Here is a 17921-nt window from a genome sequence, read left to right as displayed (position 1 = left end):
ATTCTGCTGCACTTCTATACATCCACATCTCTCTGGTACTGTGGAATCCAAAACTACATGCTCTGTCCAGATGTGATAAGTACTGATCATCATTGTAAGTACTGATGAGGTGAACAATCATTTTCACAGATTGACGGCCTGCGCCTCAGTGAGGACTGTCCAGATCACAGTCAACTGCAAGGTGCTCAGATAACACATCCTCCTTTGCCACTCACTAGGACCCCAGGGCTTTTGCAGCAGAGCTGCTCCACTGCCAGGGACAGGGGTCTCATCAGTTCATTTCTCTAGACTGTTGAGCTCCTCTGAATAACAGTTTTCCCTTTCAAAACAACATCCCAAAGTGGTATCATTCTCAAACTTGTAAGAGTACCCCTTTCATCAGTGAAGTTATCAATAAAAGTAACGAACAGTGCTGGTACTGATGACTGAGGAACTGGTTACCAGCTGGGTTTCATTTCACTGACAATACTACTTTAGGCTCAGCTGTCTGTTCACTGTCCAATCAATTTTTTTTTGCTCACCATTTAACTGTCCACTTATTTAGTTTATATCCAGGCATTCTGAACATAAGGATAACATGGGACATTTTATCAAAGGCTTTGCTAAAGCTAAGTATTGTCCTCTCACCCTTCTTCACATATGCAGTCATTTCATTGTCAAGGATTAGTTAGGCATGATTTGCTCTGAATAAATTCATGTTGACATTTGCTAATTACTTTCCTGTCCCTCATGCAGCTGAAAATAAATTCCAGATGGACTTGCTTTGCAGAATTTCCAGAAAGCGAGCTGTGGCTGACCAATCTCAATAGCTCCTCATGCTCTTTTTCTTGTTCTTCTTGAAGGTGAGTGCAGTATTTACCTTTTCTCAGGCTTCAGGCACCTCCCCCAGTTGAAGGGGAAGATTGGGGAAGATTAGATAAGTAACAGATTCAGATTCAAAGCTTAGATACAAAGCAGCTTCACATCATTATCAGCCAAATACTGTGGCATCCTCTGATGCACTCTGGTCTCACAGATGTCTCTATGCTGATTGGTCCAATCAGCAGGGTCAGCTAGACAAGGCTGCCAAAGGAACATGTCCTGTTGAGTTTTAAATATCTGCAAGGATGGAGACAACCTCTCTGGGCAACATACTCCAGTGTTCAGCAGCCCTCACAGCAAAAAAGGTATATTCTCACATTCAGATGACATATAATGTGTTTTAAGCTCTGCTCACACCCTCTTGCCATGTTACTGAGTATTACTGACAAGAGTCTATCTCCACCTTCTTTAGACCTTCCCATCATACACTTTGATAAGATACATTGGTAAGATGTAACCTAAGCTTTCTCTTTTCCAGGCTACATAGTCTCTATCCCTCAGATTTTACTCAAACAAAAGACTCTACAGTCCTATGATAACATCCTTGGGGCCTTTCACAGGACTGATTCCATTAAATCCATGTCTTTCTTCTGCAGATGCCTGTAGGAAGGTCAACTGAAGCAGAGGACAAAATTTCTCACCTGTTTTCTGTCTCCAGTTCATTCTTCCGTAAGTTTGCATCATCAAGAAGGCTCTGCAATAAGGCAATCTTCTCATTGTCAGAACCTTCTTGGTTCAATTTTAACATCTTGTTCTCATGCTGAAGGCGGATGAGTTTCTCCCTAAACACATACAACACAATTTTTTTTTTAAAAAAGGAATATCAATATCTACAACAAAGAAAACAGTTTACCATAGGAAGTAAAGTAACAACATAAATATCTTTTTAAAGCAGATGCTGCAACAACAATCATATCTTCAAACACCCAAATACAAACCCAACTTAAATTGTAATTGCAGAATACAGAACACAAAGAAATTACCTCAGTGCTCCCATCAGATCTCAGAGTACAGCTCAACAAATATATAGGGAGAACAGAGAATGCAAAACTTAATACCAAATGTGAAGAAAGACTAATCTCAGCTGCGACTAAACTACTGCATTATCCTGAGCAAGTAATTTCAACCCTTAGTCTTTTTACACAGAATCACAGAAACATTTGGGTTGAAAAGACTCTAAGGTCATCAAGATCCAACATAAACCCAGCACTGCCAAGGCCACCACAGAATCATGTCCCTTAAGCACCATGTCTACAGACCTTTTAAATACCAGGGATGATGACTCAATCACTTGCCTGGGTTCAATGCTTGATAGCCCCACCTGGTGAAGAAATGATTCCTAATATCCAATCTAAACCTCCCTGGCACAGCATCAGGAAAAAAGACCAACCCCCACCTCATTACACCTCCTTTCAGGTAGTTGTAGAGAATTATAAGCTCACCCCTGAGCCTCCTTTCTCCAGGATAAATAACCTCCTGCTCCTCATAGGACTTAAAGCTCTAGACCCTTCTCTAGCTCTATTGTCCTTCTCTGGACATGCTCCAGCCCCTCAACGTCCTTCTTGTAGTGAGAGGGTGCAAAACTGGACATGGGATTTGAGGGGTGCCCTCACCAATGCCAATTACAGGGGGACAATCCCTGCCCTGGTCCTGCTGGCCAATCTATTGCTGATACAGGCCAGGATGTCACTGGCCTTCTTGACCACCTGGGCACTCAATGGCTCATGTTCAGCTGCTGTCACCCAACACCACCAAATCCACACCAGAACAACAGGTGCCATCCACAGGGACCTGGACAAACTGAAGAAGTCGGGCATGAAAACCTCATGAGGTTCAACAAGGCCAAGTGTAATGTCCTGCACTTAGCCTATGGCAATCCCTGCTATCAGCACAGGCTGGGGATGAGCAGATGGAGAGCAGCCCTTTGAGAAGGATTTGGGGGTGCTGGCGGGTGAGAGGCTGGACATGACCCAGCCATGGGCACTCCCAGCCCAGAGAGCCAAACGTGTCCTGGACTGCATCCAAAGCAGCGTGGGCAGCAGGGGAGGGAGGGGATTCTGCCCCTCTGCTCTGCTCTGCTGAGAGCCCACCTGGAACCCTGCATCCAGCTCTGGGGTCCCAGCACAGGAAGTATGTCAGCTAATTCAAGTGAGTCCAGAGGAAGCTGCTAAGGTGATCAGAGAGATGGAGCACCTCTATTAAAACAGGCTGAGAGAGCTGAGGTTGCAGTTGTAGATCAGACTCCAGGGATACCTTACAGCAGCTTTACAGTGCCTGAAAGGAGCCAACAACAGAGCTGGAGAGAGATTTTTTACAAGAGCGTGGAGAGACAAGACAAAGGAGAGTAGTGTTAAACTGGAAAAGGGTGGTTTAGATTAGATATGAAATAGAAATTCTTTACTTTGAGGGTTTGGAGGCAATGGCAAAGGGAGTTCTGGATACCCCATACCTGGCAGTATTCCAGGCTAGGTTGGATGGAAATCTGAGCAACCTGGTCTACTGGAAGGTGTCCTTGCCCATGGCACAGTAGGTGGAACAAGATGATCTTTAAGGTCCCGCCTAACCCAAGCTGTTCTATGACTCTACAATTACTTCCCACTGTGCATCTTTTCAGCCACTCTTCTCCAAGCCTGCAGCACTGTACACACTATTGTGATCCAAGGGCAGGACCTTGGCCATGCTAAACTTCATACAACTGTCCTCTGTCCACTGATACAACCTGTTCAGATTCCTCTGCAGTGCCTTTCGACCCTCCAGCAGATCAACACTGTCCTGAGTAACCCAAAATGTTATTGTATTCCATATCTATCTGTGACCAAAATTGTTACTCTCCTGCAGCTGGAAAACAGAATGGTGGGGCAGGGGCTGGGGGGTTGCCCCGGGCTCTTTAAAAGTTGAAGCACTCAGGCAGAACCATTCTCCGCCCACTCTGGCGGACTCTTAGTTCTTTCTTGCCCCTACTTGCTACAGTAGCAAGTCGAGATGCTATCTTTCACAATCAAAAACTGTTTCAGAGTGCATTTTGCAACACCCATAGGCAGCCACTCCCTCACTACCCTTCCGTGGATGCCACCCAGGCCCATGGACTTGCAGGTGCCTTAGTGGCACAGCAGGTAGCATAGCTGTAAGTAGGCATAGCATAGCGGTTTCCTCCTGTATTGCGGCAGCTTTATTCAGTTTCTTGCATTTCTCTTCCAGATCAGTGGTGTTAATATCAAAGACTGTGGCAATGAAGGCTTTAAGTAGATCAACTTTCTCCTTATCCTTTACTGGTATGGTTCTTCTTGCAATCAATAAGGGATTGAGATTCTCCTTAACCCTCATTTAATTAAGTGAATGTATTTATAGAAACATTTTTTAATTGTGTTATCGGCAGTAGCTAGAATAAGATCTAGTTGGGCTCTGGCTCATCTAATTTTCTCCCTGCATAACAGCACAACATCTTGGTATACCTCCTGAGTGGCTTTGCCCCTTCTTCCAAACACAATACAATCTTTTTTATTCCGAGTTCCAGCCAAAGCTCTCTGTGCAGCCAGGCCAGTCTTCCCGGGTCACCATTTGGCACATGGAGACAGCCTGCTGCTCCTGCACCTTAACCAGTTCCTTCCTGCCTCCCAGATTCCTTTGACCTTCAGGACTGTCTTCCAAGCAACTCTGTAAACCAGACCCTGCTTGGTAAACGGGTCACAGTCTGCCCTACAGAATTCCAAAGTGGAGGTTCTGCTGGCCTCTCTCCTTAATTCTCTGTGAATCAAAAACTCTATCATTCAGTGGTTGCTGTGCCCAAGAAGGCCTCTGATTATCATATCATCTACAGTCCTTTCCTGTTCACAGTGAGTCCACATCTTCCCTAGTTGGCTTGCTCAGCAGCTGTATCATCTTCCACACAGAACCTTCTAGACTGATCCCCCTCTGCTGTGCTGCATTTGCAGTAGCCATCTGGTAAGCTGAAGTCCTCCATAAAAAGAAGGGCCAGCAATCTCAAGACCACTCCCAGCTGCTTATAGCATAGTATCCTAGACAAGTGGTCTATAACACACCCACCAGAATATCTGCTTTGTGGCCTTCCCCTTAATTCTTACTCAAAAATACTCAAATCTTTCAGTACCATCATCAAGCTACAGGCAATCAGAACAGGGCAACAACAAGTAGCTTTTTCAAATATCCAACATAAACCTTTCCTCGACACAAATTCAGACCATTCCCTCTTGGGTCCTGTCCCAAGATAAACAGAGAAGAGATGAGTGTTCGCCCTTCCTCTTCGTCTCAAGAGGGAGGATAAAATCTCTGCTAAGTCTCCTCCTCTCCAGGCTGAACAGATCAAGTAATCTCAGCTGCTCATCACAGAGCTTCCCCTCAAGGCCCTTCACCATGCTTTTGGCCCTCCTTAGGATGCTAACAGCTTTTTGTCTTTTTCATATTGTGGCACCCAAAACGGCACACAGGATTCTGCTCCAGTGCAGAGCAGAGCAGGACAATCCCCTCCCTTGCCTGGCTGGTGATGCTGTGCCTGATGCCCCCAAGGACAAAGTTGGGCCTCCTGGCTGCCAGGCCATTGCTGACTAATGTTCAACTTGCCCATGACCATTGCAGAGGTTAGTAAAACAAAGCATGCATTAGCTTACTTTATCTCAGGAGTAATGATTTCTGCTGCTAAACTGTCTGAAGGCTCTTGTCTTCCCAGAGGCATCAATCCTGAGTAAGGAAAAGCATACCACTGACTTTTTCACATGACAAGAAGTAGACATTGTTCTAGAAGCTTCACACTACTGCTAGACAATGTAAAATGACACAAAGTCAGGCTACAGGAAGACTGACAGACAAACACCATTTCATTTGGTGAACCATTATGTCTGATTTCACCCATTCTGAAGAAATAATGTTACAGTTTATTTCCTGCTTATTATCTAAGAACTATAAAGGTACGCAAGATTACACATACAAATTAACTATAACACATGAAACATCATGAGAAAATTTGTCTCTAAAGAAAACTATGTAACTACATAGAAATCAGATACACATTATAAAAATATCCCACTGGAGAGGAGACTAAAATTCTGATTGATGCAAATAACATTCAAAGTTTTTGCTTGCTTATGAAGCTATGAATAGTTGAAGTTTTTCACTGCTGATTTTAGAAGAGCTTAAATTTATTCTGTGCTAAACAAAAGCACATTCAATACTCTACAGAAAACTCATGTACACTTTAGAAAAGAGGCATTTAATCTCCTTATTTGTCCTTTACCTGTAGTGGTGAGTTGACCCTCCTGAGCTTGTACACATCTAAGTTCTTCAATAGTTTCTTTCAAAGAATCCCTTTCTGTTCTTAATCTCTGAATAATTGGAAAGAAAATGAATATCAGTCTTGGCAGTCCAAATCCATCTCTAACAGCCTTCAAAATTTTAAAAATCATTCAATGTAACTCTAGAAATTACTTTCAAATCAAGGTATCTCAATCTATTCCATAACGGAATAAATGTAAGTATTATATATTCCACAGGAACAGTGGTTTGGGGTTTTTTTGGGAGAAGGGTTGCTGATCTTATTGGACTAAAAATAGCAGGGGTATAAGCTTACAAAAACAAGGTATTAGTAACACAAAGTTCTGGTACTGGGTAGTAAACAGTATCCATAGGGCCACTCAGCTGTTTTCCTTCATTGGGGTTGATTCCAAGAGAAATGAAAGACAGTTGAGAGACCATAGATTTTTCCCTCACCATGAATCAAATATTCAGCCAGGAGTGAAATAACGAGCAGGTAAGTACAGAGTCAACATAACAAACTGCTTTTACTTCACTTTGTTTGTCTTTCACCACTGAAAGTGTGAGCAACATTTTCATATCACATTTCTCCTGTGTGTCTGCTGTTCTTGTCATTCACCAGCACCTTGGCTATAAAAGAAAACTTGTTGCTTAAGATTTGGTCCAAAGAGAACTGAAGAAAAGGACTGGATCACCTTGGGATCCAGACAGATGAGCTATTCAGTAGCATCAGGCAAATACTCTTTCAATTTGGGACAACTACCCTTTTGGCAAAAAAATGAGACTCTACAGATAACACCAAGTTTTTGTCCAGAAGGTTGCCAAGAGTCAAAAAAGGAAAGAAATTTGCTACTATGTAATGATCCAAAATGTAGTTTGCTCCAAAATCAGACATGTGCAATATTACTAAATGGTCCAAGATATACATTGCCACTGTATAGGCTGGAGTTGTGTTGGCTGACAGCATTTCATTTTACTAACAGTTGATTGCCAAATGACAGAATATTTTAGTGACTAGAAAAAGCTCTAGGGCTTCACTGGTACAAGCAGCTCAATAATTATAGTACTTATAACACACCACAGAGGTAAAATTCAAGCTACTTTGATGAAGATATCAAACACTATCATGCTTTGCCAGAACATAAGGAAAATAACATAATCAATTTCAGTAATTATTTCCAAAATATAGCTGACAAGATACGACTACCTAGTTTGTGACCTGTGGTGGGCTACTTTACTGATACATATTGACAACAGACAACAGAAAGAGCAGGTAATACAGTGAATCACTAAACTCACACGATGAGGGAATTATAGCTGTAATTTACTTCTCACAGGCACATATCCATTCAAAAGAATGTACTTAAGAACAACATCCGGCTCAAAAAAAAAGCTGTTTGCCAGGGGGTAAATCAGAAAACTATATGACAATGGCCTGCAATTCAGATCCTTTGTGCAAGATGAAATGGTCCACTGAGCCATGGATAAGCCACAGAAACAACTTTACCATTGTTCAACATAAAAGAATTAAAAAAAACCCCCAATTTAAAAATAAAAAGCAGGAAAGAAAGCCAAAGCACAATACCAACACAGTTATTTATGAGCATTCCAGCCTGATTTGAAGGGCAGATGGAAGTGATGTGAAGGTCAAGTGTCCATCAGAGCTTGAAAATTTAATAAAAAATGGGAATCAATGGCCTATGAACCTAAAGTAACTGATAACTTTCAGTTCAAATTATATTTAAGTGCTGGGCTTGGAAATCTTGGAAATAACTGGACATGAAACCACGACTATTGAGGAAAAAGCCTGCAGAGTTTCTGATAATTTGCTCAATGGACTTATAATTAAAACATGCCTAAGAAACTGCTAGCTGAAATTGCTGACATTGATTTTAGTAGTTTGAACCCCCTGCATATACATTCATAAGAAACAAGCTGAAATTAACTGTTGAGAAATGACAGTGTGTAAGAGAAGTCTGAAGGATCAGTCTTGGGAAGAGAGTACAAAGCAATTAATCACAGAATCACTAGCAGCAAATGACACAAGAGGAAGGGGATAAATTCGTATCTACCCTGTGTGTTCCACATTGGCAGTACAAGACAGGTCAACAAGGAGCTGTCATAAATGCTGAGATTGCCACAAAGGACATTTCCCTCCACACAACTACTAAGCCTCTTCCTATGCTAGTGATGATTCCACTAAGAGAAGCATGCTGATGGTACCTCAAAGAATGCCTTAGGGAAAAAAAGCAACAGGAATTTAGTTCTAGGACGATACTGCAGAAACCCTGTTGTAAATAGCTTTTCAGAATACATAATAATTACCCTGGGTATTTATTAACTTTCTCGTGGTAAATGGTCAGGAAACAACTTCAGATGCCAAATATGAAGGCTTTTCCTCTTTAAAAATGGATTGCATATGATTTTGTACAGTCACTTTATTCCATGCTGTACAACTCTTAGGTTTAAAAACTATCTTGTATACAAACATTAGAAAATTTTGGAGGAAAAAATACTTCCTAATTTAAAAAGACTGCTAACTATAATTACCATATCTCTGTGTTATAAGTGATACAAAGTTGCTATTGTTACTAAAAAAAATAACACCTTGGCACTTACATCTTTTTCTTTTTGGAGGCTGTCTACTTTTTCTTTCAGTCGTTTGCATTCATAATCTAATTTATCAGCTTTCTTGGATTCTTCAGATAACCTGTTTTGTAGTTCAACTGCCTGTGAGAACAAGAATCAATAATGTGTCTGCAAATGTTAAAACAAAATACACAAGACAAAGTAGCCAATTACAATGCACCACAATTCATGTTGTCAAACAATTGAAATAGTTACTTATAGGATATACGAAAAACTTCTTTCATCAGTTGTTCTGTGTTTCAGCAAAATAAATAAAAAGCATTCAAATATTAGGTCTTAGTGCAAGCAAAAGAAGAAAAAAATGTGAAGTATTTTCACTACATCTAAAACAAGAATTTAAACTCAAGGTTTACAGAAAAAAAAACGATGTAGTTCTACAAATCAAGATTAGGAACAGCAGAAAACTTTTTCTGCATTCTGAAAAGCCTAGTAAAAAGAACAAACTCTGAAGAAAGCCAATTATCTACATCTTTTGTTAACTTTACTTCATAAGCCTCACTCAGAATTCAGCTACTAGTTTAAGCAGCCAGGTAACATTCCTAACATTCCCTAACCTGAGATGTCCTAATAATTTTTAATACACTAACATAAAGATTCAGCCACAGGCTCCAAACAGGTTTTTTTTATTTCAGTGAGAAACACTGCCACATGTATGCTTTCAACTACAGATCAGTAAAGAACTCTTAAAATTAAGTGACCAGAAATGTGAAAGCCAAGGACAACAGAAGGTAAACCAGTGAAGTCTTGCCTTTTCAAAACTTTCAGCTTTTACTAACAAAGATTCATTCCCAGAGCACTAGTAAAGCTCACAATGGAGAGAGCATGAGAGCAAATAAGCTAAATAAAGACTGACCTGCAAATACAAAAGCTGAATGAAGACTCAGCTAAAGACCTACAGCTTCTTCTGAATCAGTTTATAAGAAGGTTTTTTCATGGCTTTTAGATTATAAAGTAAGTGATTAAAGCAGTAGCCATATCTACATCAAGATCCCCTAGTGGTTCTAATGGCCTTTTATTTTCAATGTGTACAACTATAGCAAAATAACTACAAGGCCTAAAATATGCATGGTCCTAAGACTTAGAGAAGGACTTTGCTGCTGTTTTTCCTAAATTAAAGGCTTCAAAATCAGCACAGACCTGCATTTTCTGAGATTAAAGAAATGAACATGTTAGATATGAAAATATTTCATTTTTCAGATGTGACATTTATCACTGAGGCCATCAGAATATCTGCAGGTATAACAAAACAACTGCAGACCTTCACCAGTGACAGTGCCACCACTTGGAAAATATTAGTATTTTCACCTCAAATGGAAAGAAATACATTTATATTTGTAACCAATCATGCTAAGGTAATGGTATGCATAAAAACACTGCAGGAAATAAATTTGTCTTTAAGTAAGACTTGTGAGTGTATAGAAAAACATACAGTTTCATGGTAATGCAGAAGATTAAAAAAAAATAAACTGCCATCACATTCACTAAGCATTATCTGTGTATGGAATGAGTAAAGCAGGAATCTTGCAACAAAGAAAAGCAAGACATACTGTTAACTATGTATCAGAAAGCACATGCACAAAGGCGCTGAATTAAAATTACAAAAAAAAAAAAAATCCTGCAGTCTTTACATTTCAATTCTTTATTCCAAAATAAAGTTTCTTAGAAAAGGCTTGCATGCTCTCAGAAGAGTGAAAACAAAACCCTACCACTCAATCTCACCTCAGAGAGACTGCTCTATGCGGTGAAGATGCGATTTCCTAGCAGATTACTAGAGGAATTTGAATGACCCACTTTCATCTGCCTAGCACAATGATTCTAAGCCAAAGAAATAACTCTCTAATGGTGTCCTCATGAGTCAGGTTGGATCCTTCAAGCACCAGACAAGACATATTCCATTACAGGAACACACTAGTACTCAGCAGTGACATAACATCACAAGCCTTATATCCAACTTACTTCTGATAGCACAATTTAGGATTCCCAGAAAAATAATTTTGTGGCTTATGAATCACAGGCAGGTTTCAAAAGGAGCCCAGTCTTACAGACACTGAAGACAAACACAGAGTGCTCATTTTGAGACACCATAGTTAGGTGAAGAAAAACACATCTGCCACAGAACACCTGAGGCTTATTCCAGTCTCAGTTAGTAAGCGATTTTGCAGCAAACAACAGCTCCTCATACAGGAAACCCTACGTATAAAACACACCAAAGAAAAGGAGTACTTTAGCAGCACAACTGATGGGACTGGCCCTTCCAAAATCCTTTTGGTTGGTGAAATAAGAAGAATCAAATGCAGATGTTGAGGCTACACAACAATATCACATGCTCAGCTGTTTAACGGAGTGAAATATTGGGTTGCCAGTAAACTTGATACTACTCATTGGTAGGAATGGAAGGGCATTCCTTTCTACATTGCATTTCTCTTTACCCCCTTGGACAATTTTTCTTCTCCAACTTTTTTTTTTCTGGTAAAATCATTTGGGCTGTATTTAAAATTAGCCCACATAGGCTGAAACCATTTGTTTTAAACACTGAGATCACCAACTGCAGGTAAAAAGTCTATCAAGTCTTAGGGAGACACAACGCTCCTGGGCTTTCAGTATTGTTTAGTGTTTGTTTCTATACTTTATTCTATGGTAAACTGACATACAGGGACCCCTCTGCTGTGATTGTTCAATCAGGCAGAAATACAGAGCACACACTACTGCTTTAATAAACCATGCTCTGTCTAGCCCCGTAACAAGAATACCAGAACAACATTGTGTCCCTGAAGTAAAGAAGCAGAAAGAAGATTAAGCACATGTTGCACCTTTACACAAACAGCATCACATGGCACTTGAATAAGCAGGAGGATAAACAGGTGCCTTTCACTCCATAGAGAGTGCTGCTGACACATTTTGTATTCCACTAAGTGCATATAAACAACAAGGATGACATGTGTCCTTCTCTCTTCTTAAGTGGAAAAATTCATATGTATCAGAGAAACTAGAACCTTAAAAAAAGAAGTTATTTAACCACAGGAACAACTTACCTCAGCTGTGGTGTGTTCCTCACTGCTGGAAAATTTTAGTGAAAAGTGGATACTTTTTCTGAAAGGACAGCCTCTAATTCAAGCCCCACTATTGAATATGAATTTGGAATCATTTTAGGAGAAAAAAGCTTTACATCTGTTAAGTTTTTAAATGCAAGAAATACTGCTTTTTGACAAAGTAACAAACTTGTAGTAATGATGAGCTGCAGGAAAGAAGGACAAAAGGTAGCAAGTACCTATAAAACATGGAAGTCTTTTAAACAGGAGTTGTTTTTTCCATAGCTTTTTTTTACTTTGAAGCATTAGCCATGTTATGAAGACAAAGTGCTGAACAATACAGAGTACTATAGCACTGATGTCCTCACCTGTCTCTTGTATGTTTCCAGCTGACTGCGAGCTGCGTTGGCCTTCCTTAGTTCTTCCTCCAGGCTCACGGTATTTTGCATGTACATTGTATTCTTCTCTTCTAAAAGCTTCACTTGCCGCCGCAAATCACCCAGGTCCTCCAATTTCTTTTTGTATGACTCTACCTGGCTTTCTAACTTGGCTACTTTATCAGAAGAATGCCTGAAGGGACAGATTTGTATCAAATTTGAACTCCGAAAACTAACAAAACTAACAGAATTTAAAATGCTTCTTCACATTTTTTTTTAGTGCAGAAGACATTCATGGGAAGAACAATAAAGCAATCATATCCTCCTATTACTGATGTTTTCATTTTTAATTGTCTGTTTTCTTCCTATAACTATTTGGCAACTCTAAAAGTTGCTGCTGAAGTTTCTCTTAGACCCTCTATCCCTCTTCCTAACACAACTTTCTTATCTGCTTCCAGCCTTAAAATAATAGCTAAAACAACCTCACTCCCACTCATTACCTTTCAATTCTAGATTATGTTCTGTCCTAAATTTTTCAAGGGTAAAGAAGAAAAGTTTCTGCCATTCAGTTTGTTTTAATCATAACCAGGACTAAAATCATAAAAGATCTCTCTGCTAGACAAATTGTACTTGGTGACACAGAAGAACAGTAACAGTTTTGAAACTTGACTCCTTCTAAAAAAAATAAAGCACAAAAGAAAAAGAAACACCAGGCTTCAGCTTTTCAGAGTTTTACCAATCTACCTGCTGCACTTCCAAGATTACAAAATGGACCTCACCTCCCCCAAAGACCTCTGCTACTATTACTGTTCCCAGTTTCATTTTAGAATCAACCAGTTTACAGACCCAATTCCCTGTGACACCCAGGGAACCGAATTAATGTGTCGGTTTATGGGACATAAACTGAATTAATGTGTCGGTTTATGGGACATCGAGGGAAGCCAGCTCTGTTTAATCTTCAGTGAGGTGCAGGGCCTCTCTCTTGGGACAAGAAATGGCTCTTTGAACCCCTGCCACCCAGACAGTTTATGCAGCCTGATGGGTTCATTTCTTATATTAATGACAGAAGGGATAAAGACAGATAGCTTTGGTAGAAGGCTGCCAGTGAATCAGGAATAGCAGCATTAAATATGTCTTGCTGGAGAGAATGAGTAATCTCTCTGCTCTGAATAATCCATGGAAATAGATGCCAATACTGAAGGAATATGCTCCATAGTAAAAGTGGTTGTCCCACTCTACAAGCCCCTAGTATCATCAAATCATGACAACTTTCATTGCTAAAATGCAGTGGGAATAAGAGCTGCAACAGATGTTGTTCACACTAAGATTACACGGTAAACCAAAAGTACCACTCAAAGTCCAAACAATGCAAACCCAGGACAGGAAAGAGCCTAGTCTTCTGATGAGAAGGCATGATGAAGGTGAATACTGCATACTCAAAGAGACCACTGGGTGCCCTGTTATAACCATTAATTGGCATAGAATGATTAAGTTTAATAATAGTTATTGACTGACAATAGTTGTTGATGAATTATAGTTATTGATTGACAAAATAAGCAACTATTTTACTCAAGCCAAATTGTGTGTCAGTCAGTGTACCTAAACTGGAGGATCCAAAGAATCTTGGCATTGAAAGTGTTTAATTTTAAATTACTTAAACAAAAGATAATGCAGACTAAGTACACAAATTATACAGATTAAAAGGTAGTAGTTAAAAGAGTTAACGGAACAAAATTTACCTGAGTACATCTATCTCATCCTTCAAAGACTGAGCCTCCTCTGCCAGCGTAGTAAGCTCTTCTGTTTGTTGTCTCAATTCCACAATTTCCTTTTCTAGTTCCTCACAGCGTATTCGATAGTCATCTTTTGCAGCTTCTAATCTGTAAGAATGGAAAGAAACCCAGGAAATATTTTCTCATCCTGAGCCAGTTATCTTTCCTCATCATCCCATCTAAGACCACATGAAATGGCCTCCTGCTGCAATGAAGAAAAACAACACCACAATGTGCTTATTCAAAATGTAAAAGCAGACTGACTTTATCAATGCTCCCAATTTAATACCAGTTTCCTATTTGAAAATTCACAAGGTAAAATATGTTCCTGTAAAAACAAAACCTGAGGTTTCCTTCTAGAATTATAGTTTAACACAAGGGAAGCTTAAGGAAAAATTTCAATCTTTTTTCGTCTTCGGACACCCAGAGTTTGAACATAACATCTTTATTCTATTCTGTTCAGCTGTCCAACTCAGCTACCTCCAACAATACTGACCTGATTGTAAGATGTTATAAGTGCCATAGACCACTCACTGAAGTGGTTTTATTTATTTACTCATAAAGAACCTGTTCATGCCAGTACATCTGGAGAACCAGGCTATCTAGTTAGCAAGTAAAGAACTCTGACCAAAGTTGCTGAGCTGCTTGCATACACTATGCATAGCCAAAGCTCTATTAACCTGGCAGTGAACAAAGGGAGTAAGTAATAGAAACTTTTTCAATGTATTTTGAATGAACAGAAGACAACGCAACCTGAAACAGAAAGTCCTACTGTGATTTTGCTCAGAAATTAAAACAAAAACAATCCAGGATAGGAGATAAGGGCATGAGGAAAAAACAAAGTCAAGGAGTCCAAAAACCATCTACAAGAATGGAGACAAGAGAAAATCTTTGAGTCATCCAAAGCAGAAACAATGAAGATTTAGATCATGACAGACCATGACAGTCAAAGCACAAAGAGGCAAGACTAGGAGGAAAAGTGGTGTACTGCACAAGCACCACTTAAGCTGTGCAGACGTCCTGCTTGATCAGGTAGAGCTGGAAGCAACACATACAAATTGCCATTAGAAGCCACATAATATGAAGACAGGGGAAGGAGGTAAAGAGACCAAGAATGAGTCTCACATATGAAAACAGTTTAGAATGACCTTCAGAACCTGAAACTACAGTAACAGACAGTGCAAATATTGAACACAGGGACAAAATCTGTTTGAACAGTAACTGATACCAGACTCAAGTAGAAATCACTGCAGAGCATGGAGATGAATCAGAAGAGATAAAAGGGGACATCACAATTACTTTATTCCTTTACATGGTAGACATATAAAAAGAAAAAATCCAGGCACTAGTTGTTGTGAGAGAGAAACACAGAATGTTTTTCAAGGAACTGATAGGAGATAATATGTCAGAACAAGCAGGAAAGGAGGCTTAGCAAGAAGAATTGGAAAACAGAAAAAAGAAGTCAAGTAACATGGCATATATTGTAATAATTGGAAAAAGGCAATGAGAAGAAGACAGCAAAAGAAAAGCTGGCAGTGTAAAGAAAGAAATAGTATAATTTCACTCACAAAGGAGAAGGAAAGTATGGGAAAGAGAATGAAAAGGTTATGGTTAAGTGAACCAGCTTTCTTCAGCAGAACAGACCATGAAAGACCTGTGACCTGACACGGCCTGAAAGCAACAGTCAAGAGGATCAGTAAGGATGTTTAAAGAGGAACTGTATTTTAACATACTGGGTAAATGTAAATAAAGTGCAGAACTCATAGATGGATAATCTCTATCTTTCATCATCTCTGAAATTTGTTTTCAGAAATGACATTTTCCTATGTTGATAATGCCATCAGCAGTACAGCCTTTAGCAAACTTCATCTAGGAATTACTAGACCTTAAAAATACAATCAGATTAATTTGCAAAAAGGAAAGCATGTTACTCTTCATTCTCACTGACTTTGTAAAACATGGGTGAAATGACTGCATACAAACAATTCAAAGTAACTCACAGTAGAGCGACATATAAAACACTTCAGCGCTAAGAAACTGTGCTTTTTTAAATGCTAGATCTTGTAAAGAGTGAAATTATAATGTATACATCACTTTAAAAACTGTACTACTGTGGCTGTACACCATCCATTATACTAATTCACATTTGCAGCAGAACCAGAAATATTTAAATCACCTCTATTGCCAGCTACAAACAAACACCTTAACCAAGTGTAGCTTTTCTACCTAAATGTTTCCTCTTGGAGCTGTTCTAGTTGTGTCTGCAGCTGCAGGTGTCTACGACCTGCAGGACTGTTGGGATCTTCAATGGAATCAGACTGATTTAAACGTTCCATCAAAATCTGGTTCTCGGCAAGCAGGCTGCTCTTCTCCTCTTGGAGGGCTGCAACCTGTTGTAATAAAAGTATGAAGAGGAAAAATTAACCTACCCAGGTACAGAGAGAAGTATTTTTTCATGTTCATAATGAAATATCAACAGATGCCACAAACAGAAGCATGCAGGCTTCACTAATCACATTTCACAAGAATACGTTGTATAATTTAATAGGTATTCAATTGCTATGTGATGTAGCCAACATATTGCAACATTAGGGGCAGAGTTACAACTCAGGAAACACAATTATTATTTTATGCATTTCACACAAGCATTTAAAGAAAAAGTCTATTCTGACAGCAGGCACTTCATTATAATAAAATCTGCATCCTTTCCCTAGAAACAAATAAAACTAGCTCCTCACAGTAAAGGCCATCTGCAAGCAGGCCTGAACAGGAACACAGTCCTGAAGAGAGCGCCACTCTCCACTAACACTGTGAAAACAGGCAGTAGTGGAAAGAACCCAAAGTGCTCCAAGACCCGAAACATGGGTTCATATATTAACCACAACAAACAAAGATCACCTTTATTAATTCCAACAGTTACTGAACTACAAAAAACCTGAATTAATATTTCAAAGAAGGGTTGCAATAGCAATGCCTTTCAGGGCTCCCCCTTTACACTCCTCATGTCTTCCAGATGAGTATTGATTTACTTACACTAAGACTTAGTCTAAACCCATACACATTTAATGGTCTACAGCAACTTCTGACTGGGATTTAACTATTAGCTGGACCTGTTACAGCAGCAGAACTTGTATTAGTTCTCTATGGCAAAAGTTTTACCACAAAGCTCAGACCCTTCCTAACTGAATGAAAAGAACTTTTGCTAGTATGAGTCATAATACTGACAACACAGCAACAAGATAAGAAAACAATGATATTCATTCTGCTCGCGCAAGTGAAAACAAAACAATTACTATGACATTTTCATCCCCCTGCTATAAATTGTGTTTCAATTCGCTAGTACTTATTTTCAGCCACTGCAAAGTTCACAAAACTTTTCTCCACTTCAACATTGATACAGACTCTATAGCAAACTTACCTGCATATCTAACTCATGACATCTCTGGGCAATTTCTTCTTTTGTTGCAAGTGCTTCATTTAATTCTTCTGTAGTTTTCTTCAGCTACCATAAACAAGAAATGTTTAAATTTTCATCACTCTCTGTGATCCATTTAAAAATATTCTGAACTACAGCCTGTAAAATTATTTTTACATTGAGGTAATACATTAAATTTTTAAAAACTGAGCAATTCTACTCATGTAAAGAAAAAAAAAAGGAGCAGACATGAATAATGTTTCGTTTGTGTATCAGTAAAAAGAAAATATACCTAAAAGTAACGTTTCCTTTTACATTAGAATTATCACATCTACTCTACAAATTGAGTTAAAAACTCCAGGAGAAATTTGGTCTGAAGAACTCACCAGATGTCTACACCAAAAAAAACTGTCAATACCACTTTTCTTTACAGATGCAAAGAGTGTGTAATTTCAATTTTCAATCTACATTTGAAATACAGAAGGGACTGGAAGGTGGAATACAGGGAATGGACAATTAGGGTAAAATCCTTCTAGTCTCTGGAAGCTACTTC

The 17921-nt window shown here is 39.2% G+C and overlaps 1 protein-coding gene across 5 annotated transcripts in view; it reads right to left on the bottom strand.

Annotated features, from left to right (window-relative positions):
- HOOK3 (hook microtubule tethering protein 3) overlaps nucleotides 1-17921 on the bottom strand; it is an 85858-nt gene that overhangs the window by 23313 nt on the left and 44624 nt on the right. For 4 of the 5 annotated variants that reach the window (XM_066568623.1, XM_066568624.1, XM_066568625.1 and 1 more), the window contains exons 8-15: nucleotides 17372-17455; nucleotides 16180-16343; nucleotides 13921-14061; nucleotides 12173-12374; nucleotides 8746-8856; nucleotides 6110-6197; nucleotides 5487-5556; nucleotides 1503-1643 (exon numbers count right to left, since the gene is read on the bottom strand). In XM_066568623.1, the coding sequence (XP_066424720.1) occupies nucleotides 1503-1643; nucleotides 5487-5556; nucleotides 6110-6197; nucleotides 8746-8856; nucleotides 12173-12374; nucleotides 13921-14061; nucleotides 16180-16343; nucleotides 17372-17455 (1001 nt within the window). The remainder of the gene's footprint in view (nucleotides 1-1502; nucleotides 1644-5486; nucleotides 5557-6109; nucleotides 6198-8745; nucleotides 8857-12172; nucleotides 12375-13920; nucleotides 14062-16179; nucleotides 16344-17371; nucleotides 17456-17921) is intronic. The other variant, XM_066568627.1, reaches the window with a different exon arrangement.

Source organism: Molothrus aeneus, chromosome Z (assembly GCF_037042795.1).
Source record: "Molothrus aeneus isolate 106 chromosome Z, BPBGC_Maene_1.0, whole genome shotgun sequence".
Taxonomy (NCBI): domain Eukaryota; kingdom Metazoa; phylum Chordata; class Aves; order Passeriformes; family Icteridae; genus Molothrus; species Molothrus aeneus.
Note: the sequence above shows the minus strand (reverse complement) of the source record. Positions and strands in the feature narration are given on the sequence as shown.